General features: G+C 44.5%; 1 protein-coding gene and 1 long non-coding RNA gene across 5 annotated transcripts in view; both read right to left on the bottom strand.

Moving 5' to 3' along the window:
• FERMT2 (FERM domain containing kindlin 2) overlaps positions 1-10,720 on the bottom strand; it is an 89,606-nt gene extending 78,886 nt beyond the window's left edge. The window contains exon 1 of one of the 4 annotated variants that reach the window (XM_081860914.1): positions 10,486-10,720. In XM_081860914.1, coding sequence (XP_081717040.1) covers positions 10,486-10,687 — 202 coding nt within the window. In that variant the 5' untranslated portion in view covers positions 10,688-10,720. The remainder of the gene's footprint in view (positions 1-10,485) is intronic. The other 3 variants (XM_081860915.1, XM_081860916.1, XM_081860917.1) reach the window with 3 other exon arrangements.
• Positions 10,721-17,539: 6,819 nt separating this feature from the next.
• Positions 17,540-19,310, bottom strand: LOC309345048. Its single transcript, XR_014157985.1, has 2 exons — positions 18,512-19,310; positions 17,540-18,416 (listed from the first exon to the last, which is right to left on the bottom strand). It is a non-coding gene; the product is annotated as an uncharacterized lncRNA (long non-coding RNA).
• Between the last annotated feature and the right edge of the window lie 5,460 nt (positions 19,311-24,770).

The following is a 24,770-nucleotide window of genomic DNA, read 5'->3' as shown; positions in this document are numbered from 1 at the left end:
TGCCTGTGGTATAACAAAACCAGTGCTTTAGGATTGCTAAGAAGACTGCAATCTTTCAGACCAAACCAGTTCTCAGTGCTGTTTCTGTCTTCTTATAAGGAAACATATAAGATTATTCTATTCTATGCATGCAGTTAATTTGAAGGGAGCAAGATAAACTGTTCTGTCCTCTTGGAAGTAAACAGAACTAAATGAACTGATAACAAGAGACAGCAGTTATCTATAGGAATTCCCTCTAATAGTTTTGGCAGCAGAAAGGGCTAGGAAAAGAGCAAACTATTTGTCATATGACTCCTGCAATTTAAAAATATTTTAAAAATCCTACTTCTATGACCCCTGCCTGAGTATTTCCTTTAAACTTGTAGCCCCTGAATGACTAATTCAGTTATAAATGTTTCCTGTTACTATTTATTTAATTGTAAAAAAAAAAATGTCCCATTTTGAAAACCAAGGTTATGGTAACAGAATGTACATTTTAAATGACATAACAAACTATTTAAGGCAAAATGAATATTTTCTTTCTAACAGCTTGTACAAAACCTTGGTTCTTGAACGCCTTGTGACTTGAACCTTTTGGCTCCTGAATGCCGCAAACCCAGAAGTAAGTGTTCCAGTTTGTGAACGTTTTTTGGAAGTCGAACATCCGATGCGGCTTCTGATTGAGTGAAGGAAGCTCCTGCAGCCAATTGGAAGCTGCACCTTTGGGCTTTCGAAAGTCGAACAGACTTCCCAAATGGATTCCGTTTGAGAACCAAGGTATGACTGTACTACATGGGAAAGGTTCACCTAACCAGTCCTATCAGCGGAAGCTGTGCACAAGATCTTCCATTTGCACAACACACAGCTACGGTAATGGCTCGCCTCTCCAAAAAGTTATGGGAGAATGTGATACTAACAACCAATACAGTGGTACCTCAGGTTAAGAACTTAAATCGTTCTGGAGCTCCATTCTTAACCTGAAACTGCTCTTAACCTGAGGTACCACTTTAGCTAATGGGGCCTCCTACTGCTGCCGTGTCGCTGGAGCACAATTTCTGTTCTCATCCTGAAGCAAAGTTCTTAACCCAAGGTATTATTTCTGGGTTGGTGGAGTCTGTAACCTGAAGCGTCTGTAACCCGAGGTACCACTGTACCAAGATTAAGGTCTACCAGATGTGCGTGTTGGGCACGCTGCTTGCTTTATGGTAGAGACACGTGGGCAACTTACACCCAGCCAGGAGTGATGCCTCAATACCTTCCACATGCGCTGAATCAGGAAGATTTTGGGCACCACATGGCAAGACAAGAGTCTCAAACAAAGATGTGCTCTCCTAAGTCCACATTCCCAGGATGTTCACACTCCTGTCTCAGCGACGTCTACGCTGGCTTGGTCATGTACAACAGAAGGGAAGATGGCAGGATCTCCAAGGACATGCTCTACAGGGAGCTGACGTCAGGCCCCAGGTCCATTGGCAATGAAACATGCCTCTCCCGTATTTAGTCTCTACAGCCACAGCAGAAGGTGCTGTAACTCTACAACAGTTTGACTTCACCCCAAAAGTGCACTCTTCCACCGTGTCCTGAGACAGAAGGATGCCAACCAATCTTTGGCAAGACTCTCTTAATCTAATCTACCATGAAGCATTGTGTGTGGACAGGATACAAGATGTAAATATATACATCCAACACTTTTTAATAAAAACCCATGCAGTAAATATCAATGACATACTAATAAAGTCAATGTTCTGGGTATCAAAATACTTATAAATATTAATGGACTGAAGATAGAAACAGCCAAGAGCCAGAGAAGAGCTCTTGAGTATATTATGCTGTTGAAATTGGCATTCAGATCCAATTGCAGCATTTGGACCATTCACTGGTCTGATCCAAAGAAGCTGTTCCTATCTCCTAAACAAATCTATAGCAGTTAAACCAAAGCCATCTGTTGGCAGCTGGGGGAAGCTGTGAGCATTGACAAGTCTCAATATTACCATCCTGCCTCCTAACACCAGAAATCAAACAGCACGTTTTTGACCAGTTATTTAAAAGTGACCTTTCGGGGTGGGGGGGGGAGAGAATCCATTTCACTACAGGCACTGCATAACAAATGCTTTATGCTCAAGGGCAAGTCAACAGCTAGATATTTTGCTTTGCGGAAAATCCTGCCAACTGGGTAAGGAGAGTGCCAAAGCTTGTGTGTCACTTCCTCTTCGGAAAGGACGCTGATGGATGCTTAGCACACAGAGTCATTTGCCTTATTTAAAGCCTGCTTGCTATCATGTCCCCGTTTGTTCCTCCTCCTTTATTTAGACAAACCAGATTCACATGCCTGTGACTTCCTAAGAAGAGGGGTTTTCCTTCAAGAGGATGCTTACATCAGAGCAGACACATTAAATCACAAGTCTAAAGAACCATGCCAGCAAGCAGCTGACAAACCAAGGAATCTGAAACTCAATTTAACTCAGGCATTGAAGGGCACATTTTTGTCCACCTAAAATAGATAAGACTAATTAGTAATAACATTCTAATCATACACACAGTAAGCTGCAGGAAGAACACTATACTAGTGTAATGCATCCTTTTCTAACCTGGTGCCCTCCATATATTTTAAACTACAGTGTAATGTTTTGGGAGCTGAAGTCCAATCTGGAAGGCAGCAGGCTGGTGAAGGCTAGCTGAGAGCAAGCAAAGAGATTTAATAAAACCTCTGTTAAATAGCAAGAAGTGCCAGACTCTTAGTCACATCAACAGCACAATCCTATGCATATTCAGAAGTAAATCTCACGACATTTAGAGAGAGGCTTACTCCTAGGTATGTGCTTTCAAAGTACATTTTCTTTTCTGTTGACCATCAAGCTGGCTTCCCCTCATTCAAAATACTAATCAAGGAGCCCAGTTACATGCAGACACCCCAAGGGGATATCACAGTGGGGGTTTCTGTTTCAGTTTCCCAAACTACAGTCCCCTATTCAACAATGCAAATTGTTTATTTTATACCCAGGGGAGCTTTAAAAGCCTTTTGCAATGCAGAAGGGGTGGAAGAATGGAGGGGAATTTGGGGAAATGTTAAAGAAAACTGCAATTTGCATTTACAGATAGGTAGCCGTGTTGGTCTGCCATGGTCAAAACAAAATAAAAAAATTCCTTCCAGTAGCACCTTAAAGACCAACTGAGTTAGTTCTAGGTATGAGCTTTCGTGTGCATGCACACTTCTTCAGATACACTGAAACAGAAGTCACCGGACCTTTCTATATAGTGAGAAGGTGGGGAGGGGTATTACTCAGAAGGGTGGTGGGAATGGGTGATTGGCAGATAGCTGCGATGAGCCTGTTGACGACTCTTAACGACTGCAATAGGTCTAACAGGAAAAAGCAAGGGGTGAGAAGGTGAAAAATGGCTTTGTCATGTATAATGAGATAAGAATCCAATGTCTTTATTCAAACCAGGTCTCTCCATAGTTTTAAGTTTGGTGATAAGTTGCAATTCAGCAGCTTCTCTTTCCAGTCTGGAAAGAGAAGCTGCTGAATTGCAACTTATCACCAAACTTAAAACTATGGAGAGACCTGGTTTGAATAAAGACATTGGATTCTTATCTCATTATACATGACAAAGCCATTTTTCACCTTCTCACCCCTTGCTTTTTCCTGTTAGACCTATTGCAGTCGTTAAGAGTCGTCAACAGGCTCATCGCAGCTATCTGCCAATCACCCATTCCCACCACCCTTCTGAGTAATACCCCTCCCCACCTTCTCACTATATAGAAAGGTCCGGTGACTTCTGTTTCAGTGTATCTGAAGAAGTGTGCATGCACACGAAAGCTCATACCTAGAACTAACTCAGTTGGTCTTTAAGGTGCTACTGGAAGGAATTTTTTTATTTTGTTTTGCAATTTGCATGCAGATCTCCCTGTAGCCATCTATGGACTTGAGCCAAAAACCCAAATTAAAGAGGGGGGAAAGGTAGGGCTGAGTGATGAAATGAAGTTATATAAAAGGCAACAGAGAAAACTGAAGACTTATTCATTGAAATTATAACAACTTTTAATGGAAAAACTGCAACACTGACCATTTAGACTAAATTGTTTTTATTTCTGTTGCTTACAGAAGGTTCATTACAGATTCAACTCAATGAATCTGCAAGCATTCCCTCCATTACAGTAAAACCTCAAGCGCGCTCAAAACTGGTAAATCAATAACACTGCATTTTCTTTGTGTTTTATTCATAAACCTTCCTTCTCTCACCAACCCCCATGTTAATGGGAAAGAGAGAAATCCACCACTAAATGAATGCTTGTGCCCTGAATTTCACACATTTATTCCTGAGAGAAACACTTGAGCTTGCTATCATCAGGTTTCCAGTAACAGAAAGGTTCTGAAGGAACAGACTATCTATCTGATTTGCAGGGATTAAAAGTTCAACAGAAAAACAGCTGAAAGGGTTAAAGATTGAAAGCTCCACCGAAATAACAAATTTAAAAAATGTCTAAAATGAGGGATGGAAGAATGACAATGAAGAAAGAAAATATCATAAACCTGTCTCCAAAATAACATCCATGCCCAAGCAGCATATTGGGCTATTTAAACATCACATTTCCATCATTAATTACTTAATCTGAAAATGAAAGTATTCCTGAACCAGCGTGTGGCAAAAGGTAATATTGCACATTATCTGTGCTACCACTGGATTCTATCCATGATTCGAAACGTGCACCAGATAGGACAGCCAATCTTCTATAAATAGCATTGTAACTTAAGTTTGTTCTCCACGTTGGTCAGATTCAGAGCAGGAAGTTAGTACAATAGCTGTCTGACATATCACTAACAACGCATTGAGAATGCTTCCAGACAGCAGTTTACTGTGAAATAAGTGCTGCTTGTGCACGCAACTTTTTTGCACCGTCCAAATGACATCATCATCAAATGCCACTCCATATTTTTTACATTTACCGGTAATCTGGATTTCCAAGTACTGTGGAAAAATTGTTAAGTAAAGATAACTAGTTATATGATATCACTGGTGTGGAAGCTCATTATCCAATTTGGGGGTGGGCTGGGTGGTTTTGTCATGTGCAGTGTTCAAAACTCCCATTGTTCTAGGCAGGGAATTTCATTAGCGCGAGCAGTTTCTGAGGAAAGGAGGGACCTTTTTCTGCCTCCCCACTTCCAGCCACTCTCTGAAGACTGGAGAAGAGACCCTCTTAAGAATATTAGAGGGGTGGGCAGGGGAAGTACTAGACCATGTGAAAAATGAACATAATATTTTAGCTGCAGTGCATTCATTTTCAGCTTTGTATTCTTGTTATGGAAAAAGCGCACCTACATTCCGTTGTTGCACCCATAACCTAGGTTTAAGGTGCCATTTAGCTCCTAGCTTTCATATCTCAGTTTCTAACACTGGTTGTGTGCATGGTGATTTTTTCAATGGTAGTCTCTATTGCCATACTGCTATTTCCACTTGGCTCCAGACCTGAACAAAACCTAACTACAGGTTAGGTTGAAATTGGAATTTCCATCGAGTTTGGAGGAACTATTCCAGGAATAGACAACCTAAGGCCCATGGGCCACAAGCTACCTACAGGGGTTGTTTAACTGGCCCATGAGCAGCCCCCGAATCGAGCCGCCCACTCAGCAAGTCCCCATGAGCTGCACTAAACCGTATTTATTTTAGATCTTGTTGATTTATGTGGAAATTGTTCAGGTTCATTGTGTATTTTTTTATGTTTTATTTCTTCTTTATGACTACTTTTATAGCTGTATAGTTACATATTTTTAATGTTGCAAGCTGCCTTGAGAATGGTTTGAACTGTGGAAAGGCGGCATACAAATAAAATTATGTATGTATGTATGCTGACGGAACAGGGAATTAGATAACAGGAGCAAGGGAAATGATTCTTCTCTTTCACCTACACTGTTCTTGGTCCCACCTCTCCAGTTTCCTAATCCCAGAAGCAAAATGTATTTAATCAACAGGATTACTGGGTAAGGATAGGTTTATTCTTGCTCATCAACACCACATCCTTCCAGTCTCAAAACAAATATCCCTCTGCACAAGGACTCCTTCTCCATGGCTAATGTCACAGACCCTGAACTGAGGGAAATGGCAAGATGGCTCAGTGTGTTTCACACACAGAGCAACAGTACAAGCAGAAAGAGTCCTTGAACCCATCAGTTAAGCAATTCAAGTGATTCTCTAAGGCTTACCAGTTACACAGGGTGCCACAGTTGTAGCAACTAAAGCAATTTGCTAAAGTGATCTCTGTTAAGTTTTGTAACTGCCAGTTACTTATGCAATTAACAGTTTCACTGAAAGCAAAGAGATGCAATCAAAGATACCTTAGTTTACCATGTAGCTTAAATAACCAAAGCAGACAGCCACATACGAAAGCCCACACAATATATCACAAAATTTAAGCAGCATTGCTAGTCATGTAAAGGATTTGTCTTGGTATCACCGTTTCTATGACAACAACGGAGGCCCATGTCTTCCACCCATTTGCAAGAACCCTGTGGCATTTCCCCATATCTCTTAAAAGAAGTGATGGGGAGCCTAAGTGAGCCTTGTGCCTAACCTTTCAGGGGCCATATGACAGCAAAGTTGTACACATCCATTAATGTACTCACACCCACACATTCATTCACTCGCATGTGAATTGGGCTTGAAAAACACATTTCAGTCCCCGTCCCCCCCCCAAGTCTAAATGCCAGAGGGTGGCAGTCTTCATGGAGACAGCAGCTGAGGAGAGGAGCATTAACCCTTCCCTTCCCAGCTGCAATATGCACAAAGCTAACTCTGCACACAACACATTCATTCACACAAAAATAGGCTGAAAACAGCTTTCCATTGGCAGCTAGGGAAGCTGCTTTTCAAGCCTAGATGCCACATGGGGAGGGTTCAAGAGGGGAGAGCGAGTCACAGAGAGGAATAAGCCTTTCCTGTCCAGTTAAAACCCCCTCCACAAATGCCAATGGCTGCAATAGGAGTCTGTTTTCCAGCCTTACTGCTACTGGGGTCCGGGAGGATGGAAGTTGCATGAGGAAGCACCACAGGCTACATCTGTAGCAGTTTCTGACCCTCATCTTAAAGAATGGACCGTACAGTGGTACCTCGGGTTAAGTACTTAATTCGTTCCGGAGGTCTGTTCTTAACCTGAAACTGTTCTTAACCTGAAGCATCATTTTAGCTAATGGGGCCTCCAGCTGCTGCCGCGCCACCGGAGCCCGATTTCTGTTCTCATCCTGAAGCAAAGTTCTTAACCCGAGGTACTACTTCTGGGTTAGTAGAGTCTGTAACCTGAAGGCTATGCAACCCGAGGTACCACTGTATTATACATATAACTTGGCATCTTCTTACGGTCAGTAACCTGAAACATAGTGGGATTTGAAGCATGCATAGGATTGCAGTGCAAAATTGTTATATGCAACAGGTGAACAATGAGAGAGAACACGGGAAACTGCCTAATACAGAGTCAGACCATTGTTCCATCTAGCTCAGTCCCACCTGATTGGCAGTGGCTTCCCAGGATTTCAGAAAGGATCTCTCCCAGTCCTACCTGGAGATGACTGGGACTGAATATGAGAACTTCTGCATTCAAAGCATGTGCTCTACCCCTGAACCATCCCACAAAACAAACATTAATTTGCAGTGAATTAATTAGGAATATAGAAAGTAGCCTTATAACAAGTCAGGCCATTGGACCATCCATTTAAATACTGCCCACACCAGTAGTTCCCAAATATTTCACCTTGGCTGACCACTTAATAATTTTTTTCTGGCTGTTTTTAACAATTGAACTGCACTGTGCTAGATGCTGTATTATTTAAATTGTATATATTGCTTATTTCTTATAAAATTGTATTTTATTGTACTACAGTTCAATTACCATAGAATTCCAAGTGGAATACAATAGAGTACAATAAAAACAAGAAGAATACAATTAAAATGTATATATGAATATTATATCTGACTAAGTTCACGGGCCACAGTGTGGGAACCCCTGGTCTCCACAGACTGGCACTGATACTCCCAGCCCTACCTGAGTTGCCAGGGATGGAATCTGGGACCTTCTGCAAGGAAAGCCACTGAGCTACAGCTACAGAAGTGACCACTACAAATTTATTGTCATTCTGATTAGAGACTTATCCTCCACAAACAGATGTTCTTCTGCTAAATGGAAGCAATCAGAAAGCTGCATTGGTTACAGAGTTAATGAGAAGATGCATACAAAGTATTTCTATTCCAAACACATTGCTATCCCAAGATTTTTCAGGCCAAACAGGATGAACAACGCTGCAAATATAACGTTTTTTCATAGTTTCTGTTTACAGTCATTATCTTTTAAAGGCCAGTTTAAAGAAATGTAGTTCTATTTTTTTTAAAAAACACAGCTGTCATAACCATCCCAAGTTTCAGAACTGTTTTTACTTGTATGGTCCTGTTAGCTTTTAACTTGATAGATATTACAATCTGGCCTACATCCAAGGTCAAAGGTATTGTAAAAAAGTTTCCACTATTTTCATCTGGCTTGTAGAGGGGACTTTGACCCCAGCACGATCTCCTTCATGATCTACACATTATCAAACAGCAAGCTTACACAACCTGCTCCTGGAGCTTTATAAAGCCCACTGCAAAAGAGATTCACACATGATCCTCATTATGAGACATTTACACAGAATCTTAAGAGTTAGAATGAGGATGGCCTCCCAAAATATATGTTTGAACTTCAAGTAAGCTTTTATCCTGTGGAGGGCAATTAAACTCATCCCACAGAGCATCTTAAAAACTTGCTGTCTCCACTGAATTCCATCCTATACTTTGAGTAAATTATACACATGTGGACAATTCTCATCAATGACACGCAAAGCCAATAGAAGGCATGACTTATTCATTATGTAAGAGACTGTGGTGATTCTTCGCTTAATATTTGAAGAGGCTGAACAACTTTAAGTGCTGAGGCCTGCAATCACCTTGAAACATTCTTTTCATAACCCAAGGACAAAAAAAAAAATATTTCTAAAACTGATTTTCTACAGTCCCACAAGCCTTATCAAGCCTCAGAGTCCTTCACGGACACACAAACTTCCTTTTGAACCAAGTATTTATATCTGCTTTTCCTTCCTTATTACATCAGTACAAAGTTTTAGTACAGTGGAGGACGACTCTTTCTTTTTAGCTGCACCAGCTATGACTTGTGTACATAACTAGCCAGCAAATCAAGTATTTACATAGCACCAGAAGTGTGCTGCGGAGCTGATAAGGATGTTGTGTTTAAACTAGTATACTATTCAGACTCAAATGCATTATTAAGGAAGGAAAGCCTCAGATTACCAACTGTATAAACCTCAGCATCTTTTACCAGCACAGGAACTTTAGCACTGAACCACACTGAACTCCACAAAATGCAGAACACACTGATGAAAGCTCACTAGGCATAATGCGCCAAGCAGAAATGTTCTAATGGCAGTACTGTACAACTTGCTGTATAGCAACAGCTACCATGTCTCATTAACAGGTGCCTGACATAACCTAGGATACTCTCTAACGCAGGAGGCTGCATCTAAGCCGTAACACCATACACTGGCCTAAGAGAGGTAGCTAGCTGTAATAACACTGCAATGACTCTTTCAGAAAGTCAGAAGTTTTTTGGGGTGTGTATGTGCAGGAATGAGTATTTTAATAACTGTTTACAATAGTAAACATCACCCTGCTTAACGATCTTAAAGTTTTTGTAATAACCTTTCCTATCACTTGGTCTAAACTCCTAGAAACCGAACTTAATGAGTCCAAAGAAAAGGAACAGCCACATACAATAGAGCATTCATTAATCTAGAATTTAGAAACCACCTATCATATTTGAGAAACTTTCCCTAATTTGCAGTGAAAACAATGCTAGCCTAGATTCCTTCAGTCACGTGCAGTGCATTTCTGGTATTACACGTGAAGTCTATCCCCCTCTCAGAAGCTCAGGACTTTTGGAGGAGGAAGGGGGGGCACTCCATCTATGGGTAAATCCTCTCTGTGAAGCTTGAACATACAAGCACAGTTTATGCAGTTCTTCTGACTGCAAAAATCAGCCTTTACATTTAAACACATGTATGGTCAAATCAAGATCCTTAGACTCCTTCGTCTCTGCCACATTACTGACCCAGGATGGCGCCTCCTACTACTTGTCATTACAAGTTCCTGTAAATACTATCACACTTGCATTTATGTGCAAGTATTGTACAGAACCCAGCAGCCATTGTACAAACTACAGAAAGGTATGGTAGCTAACCAGGAGAAGGGTTAGACTCAGATGTGGCCTGTATTCTGCCTGCTAGAGAAAGAGATCCAACATCAAGTTTCTCTAACAAAAAAACCTGGCATTTAAAAATAGTTATGTGTTTCTGAAATCAGTCCCATGTGCGATGCAAATATGCAATTTCATTTCCACACCCAGCGCTTCGCCTTCCAGCTTCCACCAAAGCAAGGAGAAAGGCCACACCTTTCCCCCTAATAGTTACAACTTACCAAGTTTTTCCACCAATTTCAGCATGACGCCGCCAATATGGACCTCTCCTGTGACCCTCAGAGTTACATCTCTGTTCAGGTCTGTGACATGGACGTTTAACTCCCACGTCCCATCCGCATAGCAGCCATCTGGCATCCGTATACCGTCCAGAGCCATCGTTCCTCCTTCCTGCAAGCAAGCAGCAGAGGAAACGGCATTCATTAGCTAAGCAGAAGCCTCACACTCGCAGCTCATAAGCCTCTCCCTGCTTCCCATTTACTGAAGGAAAAGCATGAAGGAGCCAAATCCAGGGAAGGCAAACAAGATTTCCCTAAGTCAGCTGCAAAGAAGAAAGAAGAAGAGGAGAAAAGGCTGAGAGCTCCCAACACATGGCTCAATTTACAAAGAACTTAGTGAGGCAATTGGTGGGGGAGGGCAGAGTCGGGCTGCAAACTTGCTGTTGGGCAGCTGGAAGAACGCAAGCATGAAGGCAATGCAAACCAAAACCTTATTTAGCCCCAACTCTGCCTAATATATTTAGAGGAGGGATTACAATGCCCTTATTCAGCTTCTCACCTACACCTACAACACAATGTTTTCCTTATTTGTTTACTGTTCATCTTCTCTCTCTCTCTCTCTCTGTGTGTGTGTGGCACACATCATCCATACTCAAAACAAAATAAAAAAATTCCTTCCAGTAGCACCTTAAAGACCAACTAAGTTAGTTCTAGGTATGAGCTTTCATGTGCATGCACACTTCTTCAGATACACTGAAACAGAAGTCACCAGACCCTTCTATATCGTGAGAAGGTGGGGAGGGGTATTACTCAGAAGGGTGGTGGGAATGGGTGATTGGCAGATAGCTGTGATGATCCATACTATCAATTTTCACCAGGGCACTCAACAGGGATGCGTGACATGCTCCCTCCTTATTACCCTGAGTCTGCACATCCCCTCCAACATCTGTGCTAAAAGGGGTGCGAAAAATTAAGTACCCCTCCAAGGGAAAAAGAGCGCCACCCCTTGACCCATAAAAGGGTCTCCTTAGCCCTTCCCTCCTAGAAAATACAGATATTACTACTACTATTATTAATGGTATTTTAAAGGCGAGTCAAGGGCAACTCTATAGAGCAGCCAAGCCTTTGCTTGGGCGGAGAGAGGGAGAGTCGGAAAGGAACAAGGGAAGCTCTATTCCGGCTGTGCAAGAGGGATGGGGAGGCGGGGGGGGGGGGAGAAGATGGAGGGAAAAGGAGAAAAAGGAAGAGAGGAAGACCCACAATGACGTCCATCCAGAGGAGGGTCGCATGCAAAGAGGGAAGAGACTCTGGAAAAGAAACCCGGGGGGGGAATTGGGGGGGGTGGGTGGGGGAGGGAAGGGGAGAGGGAGGGAAAGGGGGGTCAGGCAGACATAGCCATATACAACCACGACCCCCATTGGCACCCACACCCAGCCCAGCCCCACAGCGCGGTGCCTTAGGGATGGGCATGGGCAGGGATGCGCCCCCTCGACCTACAAGTGGGGAGAGAGAGAAAAAAAAGGCAACCCCCTTATCTTTAAAGGGTGGGGAAGCAAAGCCCCCCCCCAAATTCATACATACGAAAACCCCTCGCAGACACAAAGCCCCGTCCTATTCGCACACTGTCTCTCGCCCGCAATGCACGGGTGCGTTCACTCGCCCGCACCATTCACACGTTCACACAAATTCCCGCACACTTAGAGAGAGAGAGAGAGAGAGACTCTTCGCGCGCGCGCGCCCCCCGCCCCCCCCCCGCAGCCCGCCCCACTCGCCTGCCGGGCTCCTCTTCTTCCTGGGCCGGGGAGCGTCCCTTCGTGGGGGCTGCGAGGAGGAGGCGGCGGCGGCGGAGGGCGCTTCTCGCTTCTGGCCGCCGCGGACGCCGCCAGGACGGGAGCCTTCCCCGCCCCCCGGGGCGCCGCCTGAGGGGAGGGAGGAGGGGGGGGAGGCGGCCAGAAAGGCCCGAGGCGGGGCGCGGGGGGGGGGAGGCGCCGCTGCCCTTTTATGGAAGCGGACGGCGGAGGAGCGGGGGCGCGGGGCCAACATCCGGGACTCCCCCGTGGGCGGGAAAGGAGGAGCGGGGAGGCGGGGGGGGGAGGAGGAGGAGGGAAGCAGGAGGGAGGGGAAAAGCGCGGGAAGCCGCCGCTCTGAGGCGATTGACCTCACAGTCGCCCTCCCGCCCCACAGCAATGGGGGCTTGCGGGGAGACCCTCGCCGGGCTGTGTGGTCGGTTCCAGTCAGGCTGCCTGACAGGGGAATCTTTTTCTTTTTCTTTTTTGAGATGTCAACATTTTATATTTTTATCGTGGTCTCTGGGGCCAGTGATGGGGTCTGGGGAATGCAACCCCTTTTTCTTTTCTTTTTTAGTGACATATTTTCTTGATTTACAAAAGTGTGTTCTTTATCTTGCCGACTTAACGTAACTGACTTCGTTTCGTCCCCTTCGCCCGAAGAGCCCAGGGCGGCTCATAGGAGAAAGGTGCGCAATGAGAATAGAAAATGCACGATAAAACAAAACAAATTACAAAGCCACAGAATAAACCAGCCCGAAGAGGCACCTGGTTGGCAGCCCTGAGAGCAGGAGGGGCTGTTTCTTAATAAATACATAGATATACGTGTGTATAAATAGATACGTGTGTGTGTTTCAGCCTTTGCCGACCTGGTGCCCTCCAGTTGTTGCAGGTCGACCACTATCACTTAGTGGGAAATTCAGGTCATAACCAGAAATTTGCAGAAACCGCTCGCTTTCTCCAAAATACTGTTTTTATGACAAGTGAGAGGGAAATGCATGGAAAAGTGTGGGGCACGGGTCCCTGTAAACAAATGAGGGTGAATGCTCAATAAACAGGTCATAGCTCAGTCCGCAGAATGTGAGACTTAATCTCACGGTTGTGGGTTCGAGTCCTGCTGCGGGTTGGACTAGATGACCCCTCGGAGTCCTTTCCAACTCTACAATGCTATGACTACCGTCTGATACCTATAGATCTTCAACGCTACCCTACTAATGTTCCTATTTTGCCCTTGACTCCCAGCTCTTTCCCCCCATTTTTTTAATTGATTTTCCGAATTTATAAACAAACACATAAATCCTAACTGTAATCATTCCACAATTATTAACATTGTTAAGTGACTTCCTCAAATCCCCCTGGCTGAATTTCAATGTATATCATTGTAAGAGTTTTCCAAGACTAATTTCTCATAAAATTTACTTAGTCACTTAACTTCTTTCTTACTTTTCATATAAACTTTAAACATGTTATTATATAAAATCACATATTTATATCCTAATGTGGTATCTGCAAGTGTTTCTATTTAAATTATCTTAGCATATTTAACTAAATATTCTTTAAATTTCATCCAATCTTTCTTGTACTCCTCCTCCTTCTGGTTTCGGACTCTTCCGGTCAGGTCGGCCAGCTCCCAAAAGTCCATCGTCTTCATCTGCCTTTGACTCCCAGCTCAAGAAACAAATGCGAAGTTAATTTAGATCCGGGGCGTGTAGTGAGGATGTTAATGATAAAGAAGCAGAGGAGAAATTGGTGTAAGAGGAAAGATGCCTGCCATAGAGTTTTCTTTAGCCCAGGTAATACACTTCTGATGTTGTTTCTTGTTCAGGAGCGGCTTGACAAGAGGATTATGACATTTGAAGCCCATCTCCAGGATCCATTTCTGTGTGATAGCTCTTGATGCACTGACTCCAGCCTCAGTCCACTCCTTGTGAAAGTCCCCAACACGTTTGAATGGTCTTTCCCTGACAATCCTCTCCAGGCTGCGGTCATCCCTGCTGCTTGTGCACCTTTTTCTTCCACACTTTCCCCTTACGCATAACTTTCCATTAATGTCCTTCGATACAGCACTTTGAGAACATCCAACTTCTTCTGCAATTACCTTTTGAGGCTTTCCCTCCTTATGGAGGGTCTCAATGATGGCTTTCTGCACAACTGTCACGTCAGGAGCCTTCCCCATGTTTGTGCTTCCTACTGAACCAGACTGAGAGACCATTTCAAGGCTCAGGAACCCATTGCAGGTGTTATGGATTGAATAGCTACTGCACCTTTTCACAATATTCTCATTTTCTGAGATTGTTAATTGGGGGTTTTCATCAGCTGTACGCCATAATCATCACAATTATAACAAATAAAGGCTTGACATATCTCGCTTTGCATGTCATGAGTCTATCTCATATATTAGTTTCACCTTTTAAGTTGAATTACTGAAATAAATGAACTTCCCGCAATATTCTAATTTTTCGAGTTTCACCTGTAAGTCTGGCTTAGAGGGAGAACGGCATGGATGCAGTGACAGCCCCAGAGGCCTTGAAAATATCAAGGCAGAAATATCGTTCCCTCTTTCTGGAGAAGCAGCCCTACATGATTTGTTTTTCTTTGGACAAGAGACAGCAGGAGGCTTTACGGCATCCATATAATAAACATAAGGGACGCGGGTGGCGCTGTGGGCTAAACCACAGAGCCTAGGACTTGCAGATCAGAAGGTTGGTGGTTTGAATCCCCGCGACAGGGTGAGCTCCCGTTGCTCGGTCCCTGCTCCTGCCAACCTAGCAGTTCGAAAGCACGTCAAAGTGCAAGTAGATAAATAGGTACCACTCCGGTGGGAAGGTAAACGGCGTTTCTGTGCGCTGCTCTGGTTCGCCAGAATCGGCTTAGTCATGCTGGCCACATGACCACGAAACTGTACGGCGGCTCCCTCGGCCAATAAAGCAAGATGAGCGTTGCAACCCCAGAGTCCGCCACAAGTGGACCTAATGGTCAGGGGTCCCTTTACCTTTACCTTTATAATAAACATATGCAATTATGCAAGCAAACAGGCACTTCTACTGCAAAGCCCTCGAGCAGGAGCTCAGTGCAACAGACTTCTCTGCAGTGCTCACCTGTCCAAGCAAGGACCACACCTGTACCTGCCTAGCTTCAGCGATGTGCCTTTAGTTTTAGACCATACTTGGGGGTTGAAGTTGGCTCCAAATAAAAACTCTCTTCTTCTCTGTCGCAGGCTCAGTGTGCAGGCTCTTTCCACCTCCCCTACGACAACGCTGGCTGAGAACTGGCTGCAGAAGCCGTCTTGCAGGTAAGCTAGCCATCTGGGAAAACATCTCCAACGGTTAGTTCCTCTTGAGGGAACATCAGCCTATTGTTCGTGACTATTAATAAGCAATCACCTTAGCAAAGAAGGGTCACCCAGCAGCTGTAACAATATAGAGACTGGATAGGAACCAAGAGGGCAGCCAGGGAAAGAACAGAGAGCTCATTATGTCAGCGAGGGTGGGACTGGGATCAAGGAGTCCTATGGAAAAAATTCCCCCGAGGGAGTCAATCTGTCCCAAAATAACGTCTCAAAGAGTCTCACATAGCACTGATACCCTGAAGATTTAATTCCACACACATTTTCTCGGTGTTTTCACTTCAACAAGCTTGCCCCAGGAGAGAAGTGGAGTGACGTGACCCCATCCCACCCTGTGATTGTTTTCTTTTAACCGAGGGTAATCACATCATTGCAGGGCCCTAATTGCATTATTACTAGTTTGGGGTCAGTGGTGGAATCCTCCTGAAATAGCCTCGGTTTTCCGAAAGTATCACTCAAGTTTATTTATATGCCCCTTTCCTGCCACCATTATGCTCAGAGTGGCTTTGCAACAGATCTTGACCAAGCAGCAACGTAACAGATATTACAGAAAAATGCATAACTCATCAAAGCACAGTTACAGATAGGTAGCCGTGTTGGTCTGCCATAGTCAAAACAAAACAAATTCCTTCCAGTAGCACCTTAAAGACCAACTAAGTCAGTTCTTGGTATGAGCTTTCGTGTGCATGCACACTTCTTCAGATACACTGAAACAGAAGTTTCCAGACCCTTCTATATAGTGAGAAGGTGGGGAGGGGTATTACTCAGAAGGGTGGTGGGAATGGGTGATTGGCAGATAGCTGTGATGAGCCTGTTGACGACTCTTAACGACTGCAATAGGTCTTACAGGAAAAAGCAAGGGGTGAAAAGGTGAAAAATGGCTTTGTCATGTATAATGAGATAAGAATCCAAGGTCTTTGTTCAGACCAGGTTTCTCCATGGTTTTGAGTTTGGTGATAAGTTGTAATTCAGCAGCTTCTCTTTCCAGTCTATTTCTGAAATTCCTTTGTAGTAAAACAGCTACTTTGAGATCTTGTATAGAATGTCCTGGGAGATTGAAATGTTCTCCTACTGGTTTCTCTGTCTTGTGATTCCTGATGTCCGATTTATGTCCGTTTATTCTTTGGCGTAAGGTCTGGCCTGTTTGTCCTTCAGCTCTCTATATTGGACAAACAGGCCAGACCTTACGCCAAAGAATAAACGGACATAAATCGGACATCAGGAACCACAAGACAGAGAAACCATGGAGAAACCTGGTCTGAACAAAGACCTTGGATTCTTATCTCATTATACATGACAAAGCCATTTTTCACCTTTTCACCCCTTGCTTTTTCCTGTAAGACCTATTGCAGTCATTAAGAGTCGTCAACAGGCTCATCACAGCTATCTGCCAATCACCCATTCCCACCACCCTTCTGAGTAATACCCCTCCCCACCTTCCCACTATATAGAAGGGTCTGGAAACTTCTGTTTCAGTGTATCTGAAGAAGTGTGCATGCACACGAAAGCTCATACCAAGAACTGACTTAGTTGGTCTTTAAGGTGCTACTGGAAGGAATTTGTTTTGTTTCATCAAAGCACAGTGTATTTTAGAGGTTAATGTGAAAGAGTTCTGGATCTGCCCTGCTTGCTTGGAAGGCGGGAAAGAGAGGCAATGGTGGTGGTGGTAGAGACATGGGGGGGGGGCGCTGTGGTCTGAACCACCGAGCCTCTTGGGCTTGCCGAATGTAAGGTCAGCAATTTGACTAGCTCCCTCAGGCTGAAAGCGGAGATGAGTGCTTCACCCCAAAGTCGAATTCGTCTGGACTTAACTGTCCAGGAGTCCTTTACCTTAGATGAATTGGAGAGGCTGATTGACATAGAGCGTTATTCTTGGATTGCATAGAAATGCTGTACATAATTAAATAAACACAACATTGCAAGCTACTTCAGAGGCAGTTGTATTTGAGTTGAAAACAATGCATTGATAACAACAGGCATAATTATTTCTGCATACATAAAACTTTTGTGTTTCATGGATTAAGACAACCAGTGCCATGCAATGGTAGTGCTGAGAGCATGGTGGATCTTGTGAGCATCCCAGCATGTGTCAAGACAGCAGATGACCACATCCTGGCTGAATCTGTGTTTCCCCAGTTGTGGTGAGACCTAATCATAGCTAGCTGATGAAATAATGGCTTTCAAATGCCAAACTGGCAACTTGGGCTAAAACTTTTGTATGAATCTAGCTCTTTCCGCGTGTTCAGGGAACCTGTGGAAGGAGGATTTGGAATGCAACCACTGTGCTCATTCCCAGCATATATGCATAGATGTACAATGGCCAAATATAGGTGCTCCCCATGTGACCAGGAATCCTTCAAAAGGTGCACAGAGCCTAGGTGTGTATATCCCTGGCTCTGTTCAGAGTTTCTGTTGAATAATGCAGGTCAGAAATAGGGGAGCAGGTGCGACCTGATTTCCCCTCCGTGTTTCATTGGCTGCTGTACAGTTGTCATGTGAAAAAGGCTTTTGCCCAATAGCACACACAACTGGAGGAAAGAAGATTTGCATGACTAACATATGCCTTGCTGTGTGTGCCTAAAACCTAGAAAACTGAATTATAACAGTTCAAGCTTGCATAACTTCTCTCAGCTTGAATGCAAAAGCAAAGGAGACCAGTTTGAAGTTTTAACTTCTATAATATTTTGCTTCCAAGTTCTCACTGAGCTCTGGACTTGGTGAAAGTCTCCCAGAAGAATCAGAAGACTGGCAAGAAACCCTCTTTGCTCCCAAGGGCTGATAATTTACCAAGTAGCGTTTATCTTGTTGTGCATTTTGTTGTTGTTTAGTCGTTTAGTCGTGTCCGACTCTTCGTGACCCCATGGACCAGAGAACGCCAGGCACCTCTGTCCTCCACTGCCTCCCGCATTACACTGCTTTATAAATTGGTCATCTGTGGGACAAAGTATGTGTTACATTAAATGTTAAATTTAATTCAATATGCAACAGGTTGCCATATCAACCAGTCTGGGACTTGTGTTCTGCAGGGGAGGCCTGGCTGGTTGTCCCATCAATTGCATTGTATAGCGTCAGCTCCCAGGCTGTGGAACTTTCCCCATCCACAGAGGTGGCTTCCTTCTGATGTCAGCAAAAAAATATCTTTTTGCGCTGACATGGCAGGGGGAGGCATTAATCTAATCCCACTTTATGGACTCCTGATGTACTGAATTGATGTTATGCTTGTTGTGCTATTTTAATATGTTTTAATTCATTCATGATAGTTGGTTTTAAATTTTATATTGTAAATCATCCTAGGGCCATAGAATTGTTGGAAAGGATGCCAAAGGTCTTCTTGCCCAAGCCCCTACAAGACAAATCTAAGGGTTTAAGAAGAGCCTGCCCACTGGATCGGACCAGTGGCCCATTTATTCCAGCATTCTGTTCTCACATTGGGCAACCAAATGCCTACAGGAAACCCAAAAGCAGGACCTGAGCACAACAGTACTCTCCCTATTATAGCCTCCTAGATTATAGAAGGACCACAAGTGGGGCTGGGAGTATTTCCACAGGCCTCCAATACCACTGTTCAAATATAAAATTAGGCCCAAGCCAAACATGTCATTTTCAGGCCTTTCTGATTGATGCCCACTTGACTCCTGCTAGTTCGTCACTTGCTTTCTCCACATGATTTTTCTGTCCATCCTCAAATAGGTGGATCGTGTGAAGAAATGCAGTGTGTGGACAATACATTTTGCTGCAGTTTTCTGCAGTTGCAGCAGCAACTCCAGATAGATTGGAAATTGCACCCTGGAATTTGAAGGCAAGGTTGGAAATTCAGGCAACTTGCGTCATGAGCTGTTAAGGAGCTGTAAGCTCTTCCCATTTGTTTGCAAGAACTGCTCGGATTTTATAGGCAGCTGTATCCAAATAAGGTACTGAAACAAGAGGGCTCAGAAGTTGACATAAATTACATCAGCCAGACCTGGCTTCAGTTTAGCTACTGGACCTGACAGTCTTATGGCTCTCTGCCTTTCTCTCTCTGCAAGAGAGCTTTTTTTCCCTTTCTGCTGCTCAGCACCTCAGTGTCACAGCCTGGCTCAATAGTTTGTAACAGATGGCCAGTTTTAAAATCAGATTCATCATTTTTCATTCCTCATTACACAGGCATTGCTTATGCAAAGCATTAACCTTCATAATTGCCACTTACTTTGGGGATCAGATACAGGGCTTTGTGGGCTCTTGGGCACCAGGGTGCCAGTGGCCCACCTTCCTCTCCATCACAGAGACCCCTCCCCGCATGGGACCTTTCCTCTGTCATGGTTTGGGGCAGCTGATGGTGCTTTTGCTTTTGTTCCTACACTGGGGTGATGAACCTTAGGCACATGGGCAGAAGGTGGCTCTCCAGACCTCTCAATTTGACCCACAAGACTCTCCCTTGGTCATGCACTCTCCCCACTCCACAGCCCCCACTGACCCTCCTGCTCTGGGCCCTCCTCAAGTGCTTATGCTTGGTTGCAATGTGTCTTTGAGCTGTAATAATGCTACGTCTCTGCCAGAATGGAGATGTGTGTCTGGCTTTTGCATGACTAGACCAAGACCTACTGAACAAAGGTAAGAGATGCATCCATTGTGCTACCTAATTCTGCCTCTTGTCCTGCCCACCACTAGTATGTGGCCACCTGTATCATTGCCCAAATCAGAATGCGGCCACCCATCCGGCTGAAAGAGATTCCACATTAGGAACATTAATGTCATTTATTTTCAGCAGAAAGTGCCTTATGTCGCTTGGGAATTCCAAGAAACCCAAAAAATCAGCAGAGTTTTGAAATCCCTGGTTAAAATGAGAGGAGTGCTGAAAGGTTCTGTCTACCATATTGTTTCAAAATGTCATCCAGTTGTATCCAAACATAGATAAAACCTGTTCTTCAATCTCAGGAATCATCATGGAAAATTTGGTAATGATATTTTAAGAAATGTCTAAATGCAAAGATACAAACATTTTTGTTGTTGACGTCTGTCTCAGGATACAATGGAGGAGTGTGCCTTTGTGGGTAAAGTCAAACTGTTGGAAGGTTGCAGCACCTGCTGTGGCTGTAGAGACTAATATGGGAGAGACATGTTTTGTTGCATCTGGGGCAGATGAAGGCATCCAGTTGTGCTGATACAGATGTACCATGGTGTTTCTTCTTTCTGGACTCCTCCTCTGGTCGCTAGTATGGACACATGACCTGACAGTCTGTCTCTAGGTACTGCAGTTGTCTGCCATGGATTCCTTATGAGGAACGGTTGAAGGAGTTGGGGATGTTGAGCCTGGAAAAGAGGTGAGTGAGAGGATATCAAATATCTAAAGGGCTGTCACATAAAAGACGGAGCAAGCTTGCCAGTGTGGTGTAGTGGTTAAGAGCGGTAGTCTTGTAATCCTGGGGAACCGGGTTCGCGTCTCCGCTCCTCCACATGCAGCTGCTGGGTGACCTTGGGCCAGTCACACTTCTTTGAAGTCTCTCAGCCCCACTCACCTCACAGAGTGTTTGTTGTGGGGGAGGAAGGGAAAGGAGAATGTTAGCCGCTTTGAGACTCCTTAAAGGGAGTGAAAGGCGGGATATCAAATCCAAACTCTTCTTCTTCTTCTTCTTCTTCTTCTGCTTTCTCCTGGTTTTGTCTTTGGTTTTCATTGGACTCTAACCAATGGCTTCAAGTTGCAAGAAAGGAGATTCCAACTCAATATCCAGAAGATCTTTCTGCCAATAAGAGCTATTTGACAGTGGAATGGACTCCCTTGGAAGGTAGCGGGCTCTTCTACGTTGGAGGTTTTTAAGCAGAGGTTGAATGACCATCTGTCATGGATGCTTTACCTGAGATTCCCTCATTGCACAGGTCAGACGAGATGACCCTCAGGACCCCTTCCAACTTTGTTATTTTATGTATGTTAGGGTTAGCTGCATTTGGCGTCCTGTGGGTTCAATCTGGAGTTCAATCAAGATTCAACCCAGATCCTCTGCAGAGCCCTTGCACACAAGGAGCCCTGTTATGCACCTCAAATGCATTCTTTCGTGTGCACAGAGGGTCTTTAATGACTTTCCACTCCATATGATCAGCCAGATTCACATCCAAATAAATGAACTAGCAAGGAGACAATGGAGCATTGTGTTATCGATACATTCCTTGTGTGAAAATCCTGATACAGTTGAAAAACCAGCTTTTGCCAACCTGGTGGCCCCCACATGTTTGGGCTGCAACTCCTATCAGTTGCAACCAGCAGTTAAAAATAAATGATGGAGTCATTGGCTCCATAATTACCTCCAAATGAATCAATGAAGTTTGAATGTATGGCTCTTTGAGCAGATCGCACACACAATATCACAGTTTTCTGGTTTAACAGCTGGGATCTTGCAAATTGCATGATTATCTGATTGAAGCTGGAGAATCGTGCAGGCTTAGCCACTGGCATGGCCCTTGATGCCCGCATGGATGGGAAAGTAATAGGAACAATGACTTGTTCTAGGGGCGGCACCTTAGTACTCAAAAGGGAACAAGAACCTTGTGGTTAGACCACAGACCTCGGAAACAGGAAATGCGGATTTGTCTGTCAGTACCTAGCTTTGCCACAGATTTCTGCAGGGCATGGAGTCAAGCCAACCCACTCAGGGCTTCTGTGAAAGCGTGCGGTGAAATGTTATACCTTGAGATGTATTTGCCCACCAAGATGGTGACTGAATGGCCAGCCGTGGGTCTGCCATGCCTCTTGCAAACTAAAGGATGGGTGTCCGATTTCCTTCCACGATTTCATCATCCACAGGTTGTTGCCGTGGTTTTTCAGGCTGCGTTGTTGTAGAAACTGAAATTTTAAAAATGCACTTAGGAAAGAAGAGCAGAGGTAAATCCAATAACAATGTCAACCACACTTGTATAAGATAAATGGACATTAAAAGGTAGCTATTTTAGCCCTTGGGGTAAATTCCAAAATCCATATTAGGTCAACCAATGGCCATTCTGATCCGGGTTATATGGGACTTGCAGTTCAAATTAACTAGAAGGCACCAGGTTGGTGGAGACTGGTCTAGATGGTAAAACAAAATTGGTGGATGGTGGAGTCTTGGAGTTTGCAGGTTCCGCCGGGCTTGCAAGGCTTGCTGGCAGCAGCCTGTTCTGGGGGCTGGGGTCAGGGGAAGCTCGGGCTCCCCCCCCAAAAAAAAAACTAGGTGCGTCCTATGGGACGGTGCATCCTATGGGGCGAAAAATACGGTATCTAACTGTTGGGGAGGCAATAGGAATAATGCTTCTCTAAAACCTATGTTGAAATATTTTTGGCAGAAGGCAACAAACTTATCAACAGAACTGTACAGAACAACCTTACATTTACAGAGCAAAATATCCTTTTGAATTATATACCCAACACATGGAACCTTACAAAGAGACAATAAGAGTGGACTCTCTGCACCCTTGCCATGGCAAAAAGACAGATACTGATGAACTGGAAAAATAAAAGTGCAATTCCCTTCTCCGATTGGATTGAAGACCTACAAACTCTCAACATATGAACAATTTATACCTGTAACTTCAATATAAACGCAGACTTGCCATGGACAAATTCAATGATATTTGGAATCCTTTCTTACAAATATTGTAATAGGTTAAGATCTGGTGAAGTACAACAACAACTTTGCAAAGTAAAAACAATCAAAAAACAAAAAAGAATGGCGAAAGCTGGCAGGGAAAATGTTCCTGTGGGCTGAGCCACGGGTAGGCAAACTAAGGCCCGGGGGCTGGATCTGGCCCAGTCGCCTTCTAAATCTGGCCTACAGATGGTCTGGGAATCAGAAGAAGTGTGCATGCACACGAAAGCTCATACCAAGAACTGACTTAGTTGGTCTTTAAGGTGCTACTGGAAGGAATTTGTTTTGTTTTGACTATGGCAGACCAACACGGCTACCTATCTGTAACTGGGAATCAGCGTGTTTTTACATGAGTAGAATGTGCCCTTTTCTTTAAAATGCATCTGTGGGTTATTTGTGGGGCATAGGAATTCGTTCATCCCCCCCCCCCATATAGTCCGGCCCCCCACAAGGTCAGAGGGACAGTGGACCGCCCCCCTGCTGAAAAAGTTTGCTGACCCCTGCGTAAGCATAAGCGTAGGGCTGTTTGAACCCTGGAGGAAGAGGCTGTAACAAGAAAGGTTATTTCCACAGTGCCTGAACTCCTGTGGCTTTGACAGTCATTTACAGGAGGCCTTGGGTATGAAAGGCTTTCATATGAGCAGGCTCGTTAAAGACTCCAGTGCCAACAGCTGGATCTGTTTGCACATCAAACACACCCCATGAACCGCCTTGCTTTGTTGTTTGCTGGGCCCCGAGCCATTAGAGCTGCTCCTTGCTCCACTCCATGGGTTGCAGGGTGATTCTGCAGGCTTCCTGAGCTGCTTCTACAGCCTGCAAAAGAGAACAATTTGGTGGCTCCCCGCACCTTGTGGCACCTTAAAGAGCAACAGATCCATTCCTTCTGGGGGGGCTTTCATGGACTTGAGGGCACTTGGTTAGACAGATGAAATATATATATATATAATTAAAGAATTGTCCAGTAGACCTTGTTGTTGTTGTTCTTTAGTCGTTTAAAGGTAAAGGTAAAGGTACCCCTGCCCGTACGGGCCAGTCTTGACAGACTCTAGGGTTGTGCGCCCATCTCACTCAAGAGGCCGAGGGCCAGCGCTGTCCGGAGACACTTCCGGGTCACGTGGCCAGCGTGACATCGCTGCTCTGGCGAGCCAGAGCCGCACACGGAAATGCCGTTTACCTTCCCGCTAGTAAGCGGTCCCTATTTATCTACTTGCACCTGGGGGTGCTTTCGAACTGCTAGGTTGGCTTAGTCGTGTCCAACTCTTCGTGACCCCATGAACCAGAGCACACCAGGCACTCCTGTCTTCCACTGCCTCCCACAGTTTGGTCAAACTCATGCTGGTAGCTTCGAGAACAGTGTCCAACCATCTCGTCCTCTGTCGTCCCCTTCTCCTTGTGCCCTCCATCTTTCCCAACATCAGGGTCTTTTCCAGGGAGTCTTCTCTTCTCATGAGGTGGCCAAAGTTTTGGAGCCTCAGCTTCAGGATCTGTCCTCCCAGTGAGCACTCAGGGCTGATTTCCTTAAGAATGGAGAGGTTTGATCTTCTTGCAGTCCATGGGACTCTC

This window comes from Podarcis erhardii (assembly GCF_964252035.2).
Source record: "Podarcis erhardii genome assembly, chromosome: 1".
NCBI classification, from domain to species: domain Eukaryota; kingdom Metazoa; phylum Chordata; class Lepidosauria; order Squamata; family Lacertidae; genus Podarcis; species Podarcis erhardii.
Note: the sequence above shows the minus strand (reverse complement) of the source record. Positions and strands in the feature narration are given on the sequence as shown.